The 19200-nt window shown below is 41.0% G+C and overlaps 2 protein-coding genes across 4 annotated transcripts in view; both read right to left on the bottom strand.

Moving 5' to 3' along the window:
- Positions 1-19200, bottom strand: part of F13b (coagulation factor XIII B chain) — a 186436-nt gene that overhangs the window by 110220 nt on the left and 57016 nt on the right. The gene's annotated exons all lie outside the window — the stretch shown is intronic.
- Aspm (abnormal spindle microtubule assembly) overlaps positions 11641-19200 on the bottom strand; it is a 66826-nt gene continuing 59266 nt past the window's right edge. For both annotated transcript variants that reach the window (XM_031384231.1, XM_031384225.1), the window contains 3 exons: positions 18279-18455; positions 17071-17240; positions 11641-16290 (listed from right to left, as the gene is read on the bottom strand). In XM_031384231.1, the coding sequence (XP_031240091.1) occupies positions 16185-16290; positions 17071-17240; positions 18279-18455 (453 nt within the window). In that variant the 3' untranslated portion in view covers positions 11641-16184. The remainder of the gene's footprint in view (positions 16291-17070; positions 17241-18278; positions 18456-19200) is intronic.

Here is a 19200-nt window from a genome sequence, read left to right as displayed (position 1 = left end):
CTGGTGTTTTCCTAGATAAGACAAAGATGACTAATCTCTCTGTATGTTCATTAAATAGATTTTCCACTTAAAATGAATATTGCTGTCTTTGCAGGCCTGTGAGACAGAGGACTATGATAGCAATTGTATTCGTACTTTAAACCTTGTCTCCTTTTGGTACCATTCAAAAAATCAGTGAGCTAATTGAATTTATTGGTGTTCTATGAAAAGCACAATTCTCAATTTTGTTAAAGAATAACAGTTATGATAAAAATAATTTTTATTTGTAAACAATGTGTAGAAAATTCTTGAAAATCTCTTATAAAACAAAAAATGAAATGAATAAGAAAGCTATAGAAATTTAGTGTGCATTTGTTGGTATTTGATGAAATTTTTCTTTTTAACCTATTACATGAAGTACTTTAATGAACAATCATACTTCCTGGAAAAATGAATGCTATTCTGATATTAAAAGTACTAATTATTATTAAGTAAAAACATAAAGAAGAAAACATCTGTATAACTTGTTAATACGGTAAACGATACAGCACTTCAATATGAACATAAAACTGACTTCAATAAGTTGTAACCACAATAGATTTTAGTTCCAATTCAAATTACAAATAAGCAGTCATATTAGATATTAACAAATATCTCAAATCCACTACTCTGGTAAGCTGTAGGATACAATGTGACTGCATGAAAAAGACATCCTCATATACCTCAGTTGTTGGAATTCTGTTTGCTTCCTTGTCCTGGATACTTTCTGCCTTCTCATATAGATATTTTAACTAACTGAATGGAATTTAATGATCAAGTGCTTTTCTGTTTGTTTTAATTCTTATTGTAAGTGAAGCCTTGTGATTTTCCACAATTCAAAAATGGAAATCTATATCATGAAAAGAGGCTTAGACTTCCCAGTACCTATAGGAAAAGAGTACAGCTATTACTGTGAAAATGGGTTTTCAACACCTTCAGAGTCATACTGGGACTACCTTCGTTGCACAACTCAAGGGTGGGAGCCTGAAGTCCCATGCCTCAGTAAGTCAATGTCAATATTATATCATGTTTAATTCATGAAAAATTAAGCTTAAGTCATTGGATTACCCTTTACAAATTATTTCTTAGATAAATTTCTAAGACTGAAACTAAAGAGTATTGTGGATGTACATAGCTGTAAGAATATGATATATGAATTTTCAGACTATCTGGGACATTTTCCATCCAAATAGCAATGAGCAAACTTCCAATTGACTTGCTTTCTTCAAAAAAATCAAGGGATAGCTGGGCGGTGGTGGCACACGCCTATAATCCCAGCACTTCGGAGGCAGAGGCAGCCTGGTCTACAGAGTGAGTTCCAGGACAGTCAAAGCTACACAGAGAAACCCTGTCTTGAAAAAAACAACAACAACAACAAAATAGAGGGAATGGGGAAATGAGGTATTGGTGAAGGGCCTACAAAAGTTATATGAGGATCTATGGTCATCCAACTCAAGAAAAATTCAATTAGAACAAAGAACAGAACACAATTGACATGAGAGGAGAAGTGGAAAGGAGTTAAAGCTTTACATGGGGATAGGAAAGGATAGGCAGTGGGTTAGCAGACACACACACACACACACACACACAGAGAGAGAGAGAGAGAGAGAGAGAGAGAGAGAGAGAGAGAGAGAGAGAGAGAGAACATATGTAAATGTACCTAATTGCTCCTAGAAGAAATGGGTCCTTATATGAAAACTTCAGTGTTAGGCATGGGATATAACCCCCTTAGTTATTGGTAAGTGAAACCTCAGAAGTACCTCCAAACACAGGCCATTGCCAGTTCTTGGTGGCCTACCATAATTACATGGTAAGACTCCATTGCTAAAGACATCACTTACTGTGGATGCAGGACACAGAGAAACCAATTTCAAACTGACCAGGAAACTCCTTCTGATGATTAGCTTATGCAGTGCCAGAAGGTGCTATGCAGGCTACTGGGGAGAAAATAATATCAATGATCCTACTCAAAACTGGATCCTGCATGCTTCCATACTGGTGAGAGATTGGACTGACGTCTGTTCCACAGGAGAGGTATCATGCCTGTCATAGTAAGCATGGTCAAAGCCTCTGAATGGGGAGATCATAGGCCAGAGGGGAGACTCGGTTAACTAAATGACCAGGCTGTCACAATGCATTCTAAATATTTATGCTCATATGCTCAGACTTGAGCTGCTTTCAACTTTGAATGGGGAAGTTTCTTTCTGGAGTAGTTAATGCAAAGTGGCCAAGAGTAAAAACTGAGAACTCAACTATGGGCAGATCATTTATATCAACTTTCCACTATCTAAGGTTCAGGCAATTTTGCAGAAAGAATGTAAGAGGCGACAGATGCAGAAGGGAGCAATGAAATACCGACTTCTGGACAGGACCTTATTACTGTAGACATCAACTTACAGCAGATGGGGTTAAATGCACAAGACCTGGACAAAATTAAGCCAGTCAATGTTCTAGCATGGATGGGGAAGGGGCTCCAAAGGCTCTGACCTGTTAGAGGAGTTCTTCGCTGTTGATAGCAGCTGTGGGAGCTAAATTCTCTCTCACTTGGGAATGTGACTATTTATAGGTTTCAGGTCACTGTTAGTGACCACATACTCATGTGCATATGGAAAGCACTAATTAGACTCAGCAGTTATTAGTAATAATTGTTTAAAAAGGTATCAAGAATGTTAAAGGTATGAGCCGGGCGGTGGTGGCGCACGCCTTTAATCCTAGCACTTGGGAGGCGGAGGCAGGCGGATTTCCGAGTTCGAGGCCAGCCTGGTCTACATAGTGAGTACCAGGACAGCCGGGGTTACAGAGAGAAACCCTGTCTCGAAAAACCAAAAAAAAAAAAAAAGAATGTTAAAGGTATAAGGGGAGTTTGAGGAAGACAGCTGTGGATGGATTTGATCAATATAAATTTTCAATGAATAAAATATTTTTCAAATTAGCTATTTTGCTGTTTACTATTTTCTTCTTGGTTTTATGTACTGATTATCATTGTAATGCTATGCTTTTATTCTTTACTTTGTAGTACATCTAGATTATCCTGTATGGTATCTGTCTATCTCTAGTATATTTACTATGGAACACAGAACATTGTCCAGCAGATTGTCTTAAGGTGATAATACCTAATCATCAGAAACGTTACATATCTAATCAAAATAAACTATGCACTCATGCATGTGAGCACACACACACACACACACACACACACACACACTGTATCCCCAACCGTATCTTCTTTTATATTCAACACATAACATCAAACATATGGAAAAACTTCTATACCAACTCTCTAATACCAACTGGGTACCTTAGAATTAAAATTATGACCCAAAGACCTTAACTACAGTTTAAGATTAAATTCCAAAGACTTTTCATTATTTCAGATGTCACTATGTTATCTATACTTCAATGTGATTTGACTTTAAATTAAGGCTTCGAGCAATGACCCAAAATCTTTTCAGGTTTTATGGTTTGGTATAAACACTCAAAACTCAAGGAAACCAGTTAACTTAAGTTTACAGTTCACTTTTAGAGCACAGTCTAAAATCTAAACAAGTATGCACACAGGAGCTAGACAAGTCCTGAGTGGCTTTGTACTTGAGATGGATTGTACCAAACTCTGGAACATGAATGTATTCAATATCCTGAGGGCCCCACAAATACCCAAGGATCTACTTGTGAAAGGGAAATACAAATATTGATGATGAATTGGGAACAGGTGTAGGGTAGAGAAAATACTGTCAGAAATGACTGGTATTGGGGGGGGAGCGGTAGCATTTCAAGGATCAGGTAGGAACAGAGTGTGATGAAACCTCCATGGAATCTATGAGAGCAGCCCTAGCCGACTCCTAGTAATGGAGGACACAGGGCCTGAACCAGACATCCTCTGTAACCAGGCAGCCCTACCTGCATAATAGGTCTAGAGGCTTAAGCTTTATATAGGGAAAATTTGCAAGCTGGGGCTTTCAAGCCTTGGCATTACATGATTGGGTCAATGGGTAAAAGAATGTTTACTGATAGCTTCTGTTCAGAAAACAAGGAGGGACCACACATCTGAAAAGGGGCTACAATTAACTCACCTTATTATTATGACCAGTTTTTCCTGTTGTTGAAAGCTGGCCATGCTGGGCAGTGGTGGCACACGCCTTTAATCCCAGCACTTGGGAGGCAGAAGCAGGAGGATTACTGAGTTCGAGGTCAGCCTGGTCTACAGAGTGAGTTCTAGGACAGCCAGAGCTACACAGAGAAACCCTGTCTTGAAAAACCAAAACCAAAAAAAAGAAGAAGAAAGAAAGAAAGAAAGAAAGAAAGAAAGAAAGAAAGAAAGAAAGAAAGAAAGGAAAGAAGGAAGGAAGGAAGGAAGGAAGGAAGGAAGGAAGGAAGGAAGGAAGAAAGAAAGAAAGAAAGAAAAAGAAAGAAAGAAAGAAAGAAAGGAAAAAAGAAAGAAAGAAAAGAAGAAAGAAAAAGAAAGCTGGCCACAGCTGTTATGCTGGGAATGCTTGGTGATCTCTTTCCTAGAGCTCAAGGGTGGGGGCCTTATCACTCCAAGGAGAGAAGAGAGCAGCTTTCTGCTTTTTCCAAAAACAGCAGTTTTTTTCCCAAGGTTTCTCCAACCAGCTTAAAATAGAGTTTAGAGGACAAGATGGAATCTGTCCTGCTGCTTTTTGTCTCTTCATGGTTGTGTTTGAATAGCATGTTCTAACATACAAGTGTTTTAATAAGATTTTTAAGAGTTATAGAACAAAAGAAAATCATAATGAAAGCAGATGCCAAGTAAAATGGTGGGACTATACAAAGCAAGGTTATGGCAAAGCAATGCCACTCAGCCGTGAACACCAGATATTTTATGATGGAGCCTTAGTTTTTAAGTTGCTAGAAGTTAGCTGTTGGCTATGAAGACATCCCAAAGGTTTACCCAAAAGTGAAAAGGATGTTAGGACACACAGAGATAAGCAATGAATGGCATAATGGGATTAAAGTTAGTTGAAAACAAATTGGCTCCATGTCTGCAACATTTCAAGTCTCCAAGGCCCTAGAATGATCAGATATGAGTAAAAGAGAAAAAGAATTCAAAGTTGAATCATTTTCAAATTTAAAACTCAATTCATTCAAAGATTAGGATTTCAGTGCCTAAAGAGGACAGCTGTGATCTTGTAATGTAAGATTCTGACAAGCCTTACCTTACCAGGAATCCCCCACCCCCTGTCCCAGAGTGAATAACGTGGAACCAGGTGAGTGGAGCTGGCCCACAGCTCCACAGGTCTTCAGAACGGAGGTTTGCAAAGGACCTGGAAAATAAGTGGGATCAAGAGACAAAGAGACGGAAGCCAAATAGCTTTATCAAGGCTTCCATTTACTTAGGGATCTTTAGAACATTTATAGGGGCAGGTAAAAACTGAAACCAAAATCTCCAGGTACAAGATATAAGCATAACATAAACACTTTAGCAGAAATCAGACACCAGAGTCTCTGGCAACCTAGTCTCCAAGCAGGTAGGCATCTTCGCAGCTCAGTGTCACTTCCAGGCTGCTGTCTTCAAAGGCGATCTGTCAGTGTATCGGACCATTGTTTAGCCCCGTAGGTGGCTGCCTCTAGGCAGCAGGCTGTCAGTGCTCCACAGCAGAGCTGAGATGGGGCGGGGGGGGGGGGGGGGGGGGGGGGGGGGGGGGGGGGGGAGCCAACATCTCTTCCTTGTCTATTAGACAAAAAGCAGGACTAAGGCATAATCAAACAATGCAGTCCTGCACGGGAATATTTTTGGTGCTTTGATGGATATCACCTTGTGGAAAATAATATCTACTGGAAGATATCTTTACCCGTCATTGAGGCCACGTGCATCTAGTTTGAATCCTACAAACTGGGCTAATTATGTGTTTTTTCAACAGCACAGCCACTCAGCGTGTGCCTCTGTCTTAGGTGGATTTTTGCCAAAGCCCTAGCTCGTGGACCACAGGTTTTCAACAATGCACCCTCCTTCCGTGCAGCTAATACCAAGACATTTATTTGTCTGCAAAGTTCATGAGCTGCCACAGTCTCTTTGAAGAACACCTCTTGAAGTTCTCGCAAGGTTGCTCACCATGGTGCTGAAGCTAAGTTTAAGCTTCTGTTTGAGTTGTGAATTATCGGCTTTGACTCTGGAGAAGGTTACCTAGAGAACAGTTCTCAATTCAAAAGCAAATTAGTAAGTCTGGCTAGCAAATTCGGGGTTGCACTAGCCCTTAGAATGTTAACAGTGTGGAGGTAGCCAAAACCTTCTTGCTCCGGGTATGAGCTGGGAAATTTGAATTGTTCATTTAGTTCAGGAGAAAGCAATTTTCCGGATCAAAGCAGGCAGAAGAAATTCAGAGCTGATAGAAAAGCTCTCAGCTTAAAAACAAAAGAAAACGAAGGAAAAAAAAACTTTTCAGCAGTGTGTTTAAGCACATTTGCTGAGAAGGCTGTGGATCAAAGTCCACTTTGAGTATTAGCCTTTCAGGAAGCCAACATGCTCCATCCTCTTTCTGAGAAAAAACACACTTGGACCCTCTGCTCCAGACCAAGAGAGGGTCTGGTCCATGCCAGGCATTGGTGAGCAGGTCCTTCCATTTTACCATGGCATATGAACTTGAAGTGTTAGGATGCCAATGTCAGTCTGTAGCTGACTGACCTTTGATGTCAGTCTGCAAGAAATTCAAAACAAAAGCACAAAGACAAGGTGTGCCTTTGGAGGTTTAGGAGGATACATATCCCCGCCCCCCCGTTCGTTTTCAAAATCCAGTTTTTAAGAGTGCAATGTGCAGGTTAAACAATTCCTTGTCCCATAGGGTTATAGGGGATTCCAGTTTTATGGTTAATGCCAAAGTCTTTGAAAAAAGACATAAAGTTTTTGCCAGTGTAACCTGGTCTATTGTCTGTCTTAATCACTTTGGGTAAGCCCATAACATTAAAGGCTAATAAACAATGATCAATCACATTTCTAGACGCTTCTCCTGTATGCAGGGAACCAAATATAAATCCTTAACAAGTATCAATACAGACATGTATATATTTTTTTTATTTTAGATATTTTCTTTATTTACATGCGAATTTCTTCTCCATTCCCAGTTTCCCCTCCAAAAAACAAAAAGACAAACAAAAACAAACCCCTGTTGCCTCTCCCCTCCCCATGCCTGCCACCCCACCCTCTCCCAATTTCTGGCCCTGGCATTCCCCTACACTGGGGCACAGAACCTTCACAGGGCCGAGGTCCTCTCCTCCTATTGATGATCGATTTTGCAATCCTCTAACATACACATGCTGCTTGAACAATCAGACCCCTCTATGTGCAGTCCTTGGTTGGTGGTTGAGACCCTGGGAGCTCCGAAGGTACTAGTTAGATCATGTTGTTGTTCGTCCTAAGGGGCTACAAACCCTTCAGCTCCATTGGTCTTTTCTCTAATTCCTTCACTGGGGACCCTGCACTCAGTTCGATGGATGGCTGTGAGCCTCTACATCTGTGTTAGTCAGATACTGTCAGAGCCTCTCAGGAGATAGCTATATTTAGGCTGGCTTACCCTTCCTTCAGTCTCTGCTCCATAGTTAATCTCCGCAACTCCTCCCGTGGGTATTTGATTCCCCCTTTTAAGAAGGAATGAAATGTCTACCTTTGGTCTTCCTTCTTCTTGAGTTCCTTGTGGAATGTGGGTTGTTCTTCCTGTATTCCAGACTTCTGCACTAATAACCATTTATCAGAGAGTGCATACCGTATTTTTTCTTTTGTGATTGGGTTACCTCACTCAGGATGATATTCTCCAGATCCATCCATTTCCCTAAGAATTTCATAAATTTATTGTTTTTAATAGCTGAGTAGTACTCCATTGTGTAAATGTACCACAATTTCTGTATCCACTCCTCTGTTGAGGGACATCTGGGTTGTTTCCAGGTTCTGGCTATTATAAATAAGGCAGACATGTATATTTTTAAGTTTTCCAAATTCTGCATAATGAGTTATATCCATCTGCCAAATATGGTTGGACATAAGGCTTCTTGGGTTTACCCCTAAATGGAGATAAAATAATGCAATTATGGCATTGTTTAACAATCATTCTTACTTGCTCTTTGGAAATTTTATGTTTAACCCTCAGAGTCTGGCTAGATAGATGGAATTTATCGTGATCCTGTTAGCTAATGAAACAAGATCTGAAACTAAAACCTCTCCTACCAGAGGTCTGTCAGTAAGATGATTGCCTCTGGCTAATGGCCCAGGTAGACCCGTATATGACCAATATAAAACTGATTTTTACGTGCAAGAATGATACTCTGTAATTGTGAAAATAGGGACCCTGCTGTGGTATTAAATTTAAATGTACCACATGTCTCTAATAAGAGCACTGATTGGGCCACGTATAAGCTGTCTGTGTAAAGATTAAGAGCTTCAGATACAGCTTGAAATACCTTTAATATTGCTGTTAATTCAGCTAATTGAGCAGAGACCAGGAGTTGCTATAACTACCTGTTGATTATTAATAAGATATACAGCTCGTCCTTTAGAGGAAACATCAGTAAATACCACAAGGGCATTACTCAAAGGCTGTAAGGATGTCACATTAGGAAAAATCACTCATACACATTTTAAAAGATTGTGAGTTTATCTTGAGGATAATGATTATCTATAATTCCTTGAAATCCTATTTGAGCAAGCAACCAGTCTGTGCTATTCTGTTTTAACCAGGAATCTTGATCTAGAGTAAAAGGTGGAATAACATCTGGCTCTTTGCTAAAATAAATCAGTGCCTGCTTTCTACCAAGCACAATCATTTGTGCTACTACCTCATAATATGGCAAGATATTACGTTTAGATGATATCCTTGAATGTATCCACATGAGAGGTGCTTTCTGCCACAACAATGCTGTAGGAGCATGAGTTGTATTGAAAATTAATAAATGCAAAGGTAAAGAATAATCTATGTAAGTAAAAAATTGATTTTCAATAGCCTTTTCTACCTGTTGTAAAGCTGACATTCTTTCTTTAGTTAAAGATCTAGGAGAATTTGGATCAGAATTACCTCTGAGAATATCAAATAAGGTTTTCAATTATCCTGTAGTAAGTTTTAAGTAGAGACGAATCCAATTGATATCACCTAATAATTTTTGAAAATCATTTAAGGTTCTTAAGTCTCTACGAATAATTATCTTTTGGGGAATAACAGCTTGATCCGTGAGTGTAAAACCTAAATAATATACAGATCCTGAGTTTGCACCTTTTCTGGAGCTATCTGCAGTCCCTTTTCAGCTAGAACAACTTGTAAGTCTCTATAACATAAAAGCACATCTTGAGGAACTTCTCCAGCTAATAGGACATCATCTGTGTAGTGGGCAATATATATATCATTGGCCATTTTTTTATAGGGTCAATGACCTATGCCACAAACTTCTGATATAACATAGGACTATTAGCCATGCCCTGAGGAAGGACTGTCCATTGATATCTTTTCATAGGTTCCTTAAAATTAACAGATGGGACACTAAAAACAAATCTCTCACAATCCTCAGGGTGCAAAGGAATTGTAAAGAAATAGTCTTTTAAATCCATAACTATCTTGTAAAATCCTTTTGGAATTGCCACTGGAGATGGAAGTACAGTCTGCAATGTTCCCATAACTACCATAGTTTCATTTACCTTTCTTTCTTGTAAGTCTCCACTTACCTGACTTTTTCTTGATAACAAATATAGGCGTATTGCACGGGACTGGTCCCTCAACTCGTTTCCCGACCAGGTATTGTCTTGAAAGCCTTTTTTAAATCTATAATCTTTGTCCCAATGTTTCCCTCTCCTGCAACGAGGACAGACTCTTGGGGCAGAACCTGATTGCTGCCTGCTTGTACTTTCTGATTTCTTAGGGCAATCATTCTTAAAATGATTGAAACTTCCACAATTATAGCATCTTTTATTCTCCTGCCTTTGCTCCAGGATCTCTGGAATAGTAGTTCCTTGCATTTCGGCTGCCATAGCTAAACCCTGATTATAGGAAGGTCCAATATCTGCACAAAGGTGAGTATTCAGATAAATCCATTTGACCCTTGTGCAGTAGAATATCTGCTTTGCATGCAGTATTAGCATTCTCATAGGCTAACTGTGTAATAAGTGGACCGTCTGTATGAGAAGCTCCAAGAGTCCTGCTTACAGCTTGCTGTGATCTGGCTACAAAGTTTTGAAAAGGTTCCTCTGGCCCCTGCCGGATACCAGCTAGACTCCCACTACCCTTACCCTTTGTAGGTAATTGTATCCAAGCTTTTCTTGCTGCCATAGCAATTTGAGCATACATTCCAGCGGGATACTCAATTTGTCTAGCACTTCCTTCATACAACCCTTCTCCCAGGAGCAAGTCTAGATTCCATTCTGGATTACCTGACTGAGCATTTTGCCCTGTTGACTTCTTGCTAACCTCTCTCCATTCTGAGTTCCAAAGCAAAAAATCACCTTCCTGCAATGTAGCTTTGCACAACATTCTCTAGCCCTGTGGCATTAAATAAAATTCTAGAACATTGTCCAAAACTGCCTGCGTAAACAGTGCGTTTGGACCATACTGAGTCACTGCTTCCTTTAAATCTTTAATAACTTTGAAATCCAAGGTCTGATAATATCTGTACAATTCGTCATTTTAATCCCGCCTTTCCACTACAGGAAAAACTAGCAGTCCCGAAGTGTCCTGCCCATTTTCAAGAGCCTGACAGAATGCTCTCTCTAAAGGCGAAAACGGTCTATCTTCAGATAGGTGTCCTTCCTTCTGCCTGAAGTGCCTTTAACTCACTCAACTCATTATTCATTTTCTGTAGCTTAATTTCAAACTCCAAATTACTCAATTGTGATTCTCTCTGAGTCTTTTCTCTTATCAGGGAAGTAGCAGATGTTGCGTATGAATGCCGGCTCCATGAGACCTGGCGAATCTGCTTTCTGAGGAAGTATTTTGGCCCTCCACAGTTCCTGTATCTGAGTCCCTAGAACTGTCTGTGTCTGCGTTGTCCGAGCTCAGCAGACTCCATTTGCTCTCTGTTTCTTCCTTCTGCTTTTCATTCTCCTCTATAATTTCCATAACAAGGGGCCAAAGCCGTAGAGTGAATCCATCCACCCTACTATTCCTAAGGGCTCTACCAATTCTTTCCCAAGTCTTCTTATTTATTACTCTTACTTCTTGAAGCCATGGGCAGTGAGTTTCTATCTCTTCTGAAAGATTTGTTAGTGCCTTTTTTTTTCTGGCCTTACTTCCTTTGTCTTGAGCAGCTTGTCTGAATTCTGTATAGCTTCTTTGGACACATTCGACCCCATATTCATTGGCAATTTCCTAGGTGAATCACATACCGGGTCAGTACCAATTCAGCCTAGCCCCATACCCTTCTCACACGGTGACTTCTAAAAATATGGCTAGCCCTAGTGTCACAGTTACCTATTGTGTGGAATAGTGTACATCCATTTCCTTTTCTTTCCTTTTTTAGGCAGAGCTCTGCGAGACAGTGTGCCCTCTATTTTTCCTCTGCATCTGAGCCCCAAAGTCAGGGTGCCATATGAGTGGAACCAGCCTGCAACTCCACAGGTCTGGGTTCCCTCAGAACAGAGGTTTGCAAAGGACCTAGAAAATAAGTGGGATTGAGAGATAAAGAGACAGAGGCCAAGTAGCTTTATCAAGGTTTCCATTTACTTAGGGATTTTTAGAACATTTATAGGGGCAGGTAAAAACTGAAACTGAAATCTCCAGGCACAAGATATAAGCATAACATAAACACTTTAGCAGAAATCAGATGCCAGAGTCTCTGGCAAACTAAAGTCTCCAAGCAGGTAGGCCTTTTCACAGCTCAGTGTCACTTCCAGGTTGCTGTCTTCAAAGGCAGTGTAGCGGGCTATTGTTTAGCCCCGTAGGTGGCTGCCTCTAGGTACAGGTTGTCAGTGCTCCCCAGCAGAGCTGAGGCTGCGGGAGATAACAACTGGGGATGAATGCAAAAGCAAGAGGAATTTATTGTTCCAGTAGGTTGGGGTCATCCTGTACCTGAAAATGAGGTGGCAACCTCAGGCAGCCTGTTCGATCAGTTTTTATACAGCTTTCAGGGGTAGAATAGAGCAACAGCCACTAGGCACAATGTAATTTTGGCAGAACTGTGTGATTTTTAAACTGATTGGTCTTTAGGGAATGAGGTAGCAAGGGCTTTCCTTGTCTGTGGGGGTTGGAGGGGGGGGGGACAATGGTAGGTCTGAGGCCTGAGGAATGTAATTAGACTCACCCTTCAGGAGGGGAGGGGTGCCTATGAGCTCTATGACCTTTCTCTTCCACGAGGGGAGGGGGTCTGGTGAAATCTTCCAAAGTTCCTAAGCCTACCTCTTCAGAAGTATCTCTAGAAAAATCTTGCTCGTTTAATTGAATTGAGAAGGCTAGGCTGACTCCATGACAGGCTTCAAATTGGCAGTTCAAGAGACTAGGCCTAAATCTCTGTTTCCAAGAGCTTGGCAAGTTCCAGGCAAGCCCTGCCCTCAGAACCTGCCCTGCCACCTGGCCTGAGGCAAGGACAATGGATCAGCAGCAGTTTACAGATTTCCTCAGCTACTTCTTCAGCAACAATTCCCAGACCTTCCCAGCAAGTCTCCAGCCCTGACACCCCAGTAATAGAATATCCTTAGAGATGGAGTAAGAGAAAGGTCATCTACCCTGCAATCTCCTAATGTGCTTTAAATCTGGCCAGTGACCTCACTTGGTTGTCTCTCTATCTTAATGAGAGACTCCAGCATGCTGGGCTTCTGCAGAATGGAAATGCTCTTTTCCATTTACATACTGTTTGAGTCCAGGGTATCATTCTTTTAAGAATCATGGACCCTTACATTTGGGGGCTCATCCTGGGAATTTGTTGGAGATCTCCTGACCCAAACAGTGGAGTGTTTTTCCCATCGGTAAGTATGGGTGCCCAGTTGTCTTTTGTCCTGTCAATATCTGTGTTTCTGTTTTGGGTTTAATCTGGAGACCAAGAGGGACAAAGCAGACAAGTATTGTCACCCAGTCAGGGACAAGGAAGGATGCTCCTGACTCCCTACCAGAAGCTAGAGAACTTGCTAATTCTCTTCTGGATTCTGAATGGTCTGTGGGTCTGTGGGCCACTGTCTGAGAAAGCCTTTTTGGTTTTAGTCTTGTTTTCTGAGGAAAGTCCTGTGTCTGTCTGTGTGTATTCTGTTTGTGCTTTTTGCCCTCTTGTACATATTTTTCTTTGATTCCTAGGATGGGATAAGCACAAAGCACCCCACTGGGCTTGGCCTGAACCATTTTAAGGACTTTCACAAGTTGCAGAAGACTCAGGTCTGGTTGTTTGACCCCAAAAACTACCCATCTTTTGCAAGAATGAATGGCCCACCTATAAAGTAGGATGGCCTGAGGAGGGGACATTGTTTCTTCTCATTATTTACAGGGTGAAGGTTTAGTTTATGAGAGCCACTGAACCAAGAGCTCTGGGCTTCGATGCTCCCCACCTTCATCTAAAGGGGGGTCAGCCACAGCCCCCTGCCCTGTTCCCTTTTCTGCTCCCGAGGAGGATCTATGTCCCTCTCCTTATGTTTTTCTTCCGGCATCTGCCCCTGCCCAGCCAGCACAGGCAGAGAGGGAGGAACAGCCCCTGACTCTCCTGACTCTACTTGGAGTCCACCTCATACTCTGGTCTATACTTCCCAGAGGGCTGACTCTACTACTGCCTTACCCATCCAGGCTATGGGTGCCGCCCAGACGCTTAGGGGAGACAGTTCATGACATATGTGTCATGTGCCAGTAATAATCCTTACAACTGGACGTTGCAGAACTCCCCATTTTTAGAAAGACCATCAGCTTTCACAGGTCTTCTAGATTCAATCATGCTGACTCACCAGCCCACCTGGGACAACTGTTAACAACTGCTCCAGATCTTCTTCAAGACAGAGGAGAGAGAGGATTGTGGGAGCCACCCAGAATTTAGTTCTGGGAGTAAATGGGCTGACCACTCAAGTTCAGGCTAATATCGATGCAGCCTTTCCCTTGACTCCACCTGACTGGGATTTTAACACTGTAGAAGGTAAGGAGAGGCTCTGGGTCTACAGCCAGATTCTGTTGGGGATGCCTTTGAGAGGCCACCAGATGGCCTACAAATTTATCTAAGGTGAGCCAGGTGATGAAGGGAAAGAATGAGAACCCCAGGGAATATCTAGAAAGACTTAGAAGCCTATAGGACCTACACTCCTTTTGACCCAGACCAGAGAGAACCTGTGAACATGGCTTTTGTTAACCAAGCTGCTCCTGCCATCTGCTGGAAGCTTCAGCCACTGAATGGCTTTGGAGCCTACCTCTGGCACCTAAAAGCCAGCTTCTATTTGCCTTTGAATAGCAAGACTTTGAGAGAGGCTTCAAGGGACAAGTGACTTGGAAACTCCTGCCTCAAGGATTCAAGAACTCACCCACCATCTTTGAGAAGGCAATGCATGAGGACTTGAGTGAGTACTGAGTAGGCCCACTCTCCCCCAAAACGGTGATCCTGTACATTTCAGGGGCACCTGATTTGGAGAAATGCCAGGAGGCCACACAAGACTTGTTACAGGAGCTGGGTCAACTTGGCTACTGACTGTCTTCTAAGAAGACCCAGCTTTGTCAATTTGAGGTCACCTATCTGGGGTACATATACAAGGCAGACAGATTAATGCATGTTGTTGGACACCCCAGAAGCTTTAAATCTGGCCTCTGAGCTCACTAAGTTGTCTCTCCATCTGGGTAATGAGAGACCCCAGTATGTTGGACTTCTGCAGAATAAAACACTCTTTTGAGTTTACAAGCTATTTGAGTTCAGAGTATCATTCTTTGGAGAATCATGGACCCTTACAAAATGCTTTGCCAATCAAAGATGAAAACCAAAGCAAAGTGCCTTGAGGTTGTAATGGTCAATCTCAAGCAACAACTTGATGAGATCTAGAATAATCTGGGAAATGTGAAGCTGGGCATTCCTATTAGGTATTGCCTTGATTACAGCAACAACCTAGATGAGAAGACCTGCCCACTGCAGGTAGCACCATTCCCCAGACTGGGATCTTTGGCTATGTACAAAGGAGAGAGTGAGCTGAGCATAAGGATTCATCATTGAACTGTGCTCCCTGGCAGTGGGTACAACAGGAGCAGTTAGATTCCTGAGCTCTAAGCCCAAACAACCCACTTGTTTAAGTTCCCTTTGTGGGGTGTTTTTATTTCAGCAACAGTGTGGTAGTTTGAATAAGTTTGGCTCAGAGTTGACTGTTTCACCAGGGCGTGGTACTATTTGAAAGGATTAGAGGTGTGGCCTTGTTGGGAGTGGGCGTTATCATTTCAATAGCCCCTGCCAAGCCCAGGGTCTCTTGGCCTGCCTATCAGGAATCAGAGCTCTCTGCTACTTGTCCAGCTCATCACCTACATGCCACCATGCTTGCCTGTATGAAGATAATGGATTTACCTCTGACACTGAAAGGAAGCCCCAATTAAATAAGAGTTGCCATGCTCCGGTTGTCTCTTCACAGCAATAGAACACCAACCAAGACAAACAGAAAACCTAAGACATAAACATCCTGGGGTTACTTCATATTATTCTCTCACATAAGATCGAAGACTTATCTTCAGTCCAATATTTTGCTTTAAAATGTGCTTCAACTTATGTATAAATCAAAGATATTACTTTTCCTTTAGAGATAGGATTACATTAAAAAATAATACTTTTTAAGTTGATAGACACAAATATTGTAAGTCATAGCAAACTAAGTTTTCACATACATCGAACCAGTCCCAAACATCAGCTCTGAAAACATACATATAAGTGACATTATAGGGGTTTATTACACTGTATTTAGGAATACATACATACATATACATATACATAACCCCTGCATAATAATTAGTGAAGAGAGGCAATGAATTTGAAAAAGAGCAGGTAGTGGTATATGGCAGGGTTTAGAGGGAAAAAATGGAAGGGAAAAACATTTAAATTATAATCTTAAAAGTTAAAAAAATAGTAAAAACGAATTCATTAAGCAATTTAGTAACTTGCAATATTAATATACATTTTTATTTTATTAATATACATTTTTCTTTTTATACAAAGTCATGTCTAAACAGTTTACACTGACAATAAAAACTGCTCCAGGTATCCATGATTGGCATAATTTGTTTTTTTTTTTTGTCCCACACTGAAAATGTTTCCTTTTACGAATAAGGAATTCCAAGGGTATCCATTACCAGGTGAACAGCTTGCAGGGAATTTGTAATTTCTTCCATATTATCACGCCTCAAAACCCACTGTGGCTTAAGTCTGTTTAAAAAAATAAAAAGCATTCATGAAGTGTTTTAGAGTGTGAGGGAACTTCGTGCCACAGCTTATTGCTACCTACCTAACCTGTGCATTATTATTTTAAAGTTGATGCTGGCCTCCTTGCAGCTTATACTGTGTGGTAATGAATAGAGAAGGCCATGGTGAAGGCAGACTCTCAAGGTTAGATCCTGGGTGAAACTGGCTAAGCCTTTTCTCAGATCTTGTCACCATTCTTAGTTCTTAGTAACATCGTCATAAATATGACTAAAGTCACCAGCCTGGATAGTGTAATCCCCCTGCCACCCATCACAAACCTTCTTTCTGTACTACCTTAACCATTCAACTGTCTTTTCTTACAGGCACAGACTAGATTTTGTCTTCACCAGAAACTGCATGGCCACTGGATCTTGGTAAAAACCTTAAACTTCCATTCTGCAAACTCCACTCTTATCCCATCATGCCACATGCTTTAACCAAATTTTCCACCTCACCAAGGTTCCAGAGGGACCTGACAGTTGATACACAATATATTTTAATTTTAATATAGAAAACAAGTGATATAATTATAACCAGCTTCCTGGCATGCTTTTTGAGCTACTTAACATGGACATTTTTGCAGCCAGGCAATGCCCAAAGCCACAGCAATGATGCTTGATTATTTACGCAGGTCTCCTCCACTCACCCAGTGTTCTCCTGCTCAAAATGTTCATAGCATTTTGCTTCTGGTAAGAGGTAGTAAATACTTAAATGAATCCATTGTAGATGCATTTAACTGCTTACCTTGAAACTATCTTGGTCTTCATAGATCTTTCTGATATACAAGGAAAGCTTATACAGGAATTCTGCTCCTGCTTATCAAATAATACTTGTGTATTTACTTTATGCTTAGGAACTGTAAATTTGTAGAGACGATACATACGATGAATGACTTTAGATCTAATTTGTGAATCCTTAAAAAAAAAAAAACAAAAAACATTACACATGTCAAAACCTGGTAAGAATTACATTTCTCTCTCCTAGAGTAACTAAATAATGAATTATTATGCCTTTCAAGAACAATGCTAATATAGCAGATAGACTGACTTAAATTATTAACTAATTTAATATGCAAGTACACATGGAATACAGACAGAAAAGACTTCAGCCAATACACATCATATCCAGAGATCAAATCTTGTGAATTTTTCCAAAGAGGTCCTCTTCCTGTCAGTGACACAATCCCAGATGAAGTGCCATCCCTTGGAAAGGCTTTGGCACATCTGCACCTGCTTCCTTCCTAATGTCTCCCTTATCCACATAGGCTCACTCAAATTCATTCTCTATCTGTAGCCAGAATGAATTTGGCTACATGGAAGAACTGAGCATGGCGATACAATCCTGTTTGAAAACAAAACCAAACACATACCAAAATCAAAACAACAACAGCAAACAAACAAGCAAGCAGGCAAACACACAAACCTCACACTGAAAACATTCTCTTGCATAAAATCTTCAGTTGTTTCCCAATCTACTCAGAAAAAGAAAGCCAGCGTCTAGGGACGGGCCATGGTTCCTCTCTGTCAACAGTGGCACCTAGAGGCTCAGGGATCTCAGCAATGAAAAGCTTGCCATCTAAACATGGTAAGGGCAGCAGGCCAGGCTTAGGTGAGGACACTTACACAGACCTGCTTCCTAACATGCTAGGGTGTGTTCTTCTTCCTACTGACTTGCTCTCAAGGATACAATCAATTCTACTTTCAGAGTTTAGCTTTCCCCCTCTTGGACTGAACTTCAGGGCCACTCATGGTATGCATGTGCTCTACTAATGAACCATTTTTTCCAGCCCTGGAATCAGATTCTTTTGATCAGAAAAACACCTGTGACATTCTTTTCATTGAATAAAGCAGGTATGAATATATATAAAGGTCTACATTAATGTGACAACTAAAGGGAAAATATACAAGTCAATGACATTAAAAATCTAGGAGAACATGGAAGGATCTACTCACAAAAGCACACTGCTCTGTCTTCAAAAGCACAGCTAACAAACAGCACGTTCTTGTGAAAATGCTGGCACACTTCTCTGCGACTCGGTTTCCAGGCTTCTCTTGGTACATCTGCAAAAGCTCCAGCAGTGTCTCCACGCAGTTCTCAGCATTGTAAATGGCCGAGATCGTCTTATCATACTTAAAAGAGGCCAGAACAATCCAACCATGAGATACGGTTAGAGCCAAATTTCTGGGCATGTACACCAAGTAAAGACGCTCACTGATGACATTTTGTTATTTCTGAATGCACGTTATACACACATTCCTAACATGAACCGAGTCAAACACTCTTGAGAGAGAGAGAAAGAGGAAAAGAGACTATCTTGAAGTAGATAAAAAGCTTTTAAAACTCTTTGTAATATGACTCTCACAAAGTAACTTTCTGTGATTGCCACAGGCTAAGATAACAGTAAAGGGAAGATCTAGCTAGTTCCTGAGTTACTTGTTTCTTGAGAAGATGAAATTGCTATAAAATAAAATGATAATTTTAACACTGAGTGTAGGCTACATTTTCAATGGCTTTTTTGTCTAATTGTGTCCTTGTATTAGTATTGAAATCTGCAGGCTGACAATATTAAAATAACAAAGCTAGCTCACTAGCTAACACCAGAGTCCCCTTAGAGAAGTGTCCCAGGGGTAACCAGTCTTCTCAGTGACACTGAGGTGAGCCCTGTAAGTGCCCTCATGTTATAGTAGAAGAAGGCAAAGTACAGAGAACCTATGCAAACTGCAGCATCATGCAGACCCAAGGCCATGACTCTGAGCTTGGTGTCGGTCTGCTCTTATCCGCTACTTCTCATAGAGACAGGAGGGTGGCTCAGGACATGGCTCAGACAGAAAACCTTTCCTTTTAATGCCTCAACGGTGTCTAACTTTAGTAAGT

This window comes from Mastomys coucha, unplaced genomic scaffold (genome assembly GCF_008632895.1).
Source record: "Mastomys coucha isolate ucsf_1 unplaced genomic scaffold, UCSF_Mcou_1 pScaffold1, whole genome shotgun sequence".
Lineage (NCBI taxonomy): Eukaryota > Metazoa > Chordata > Mammalia > Rodentia > Muridae > Mastomys > Mastomys coucha.
The sequence above is the reverse complement of the archived record's forward strand: the minus strand, read 5'-3'. Positions and strand labels throughout refer to the sequence as shown.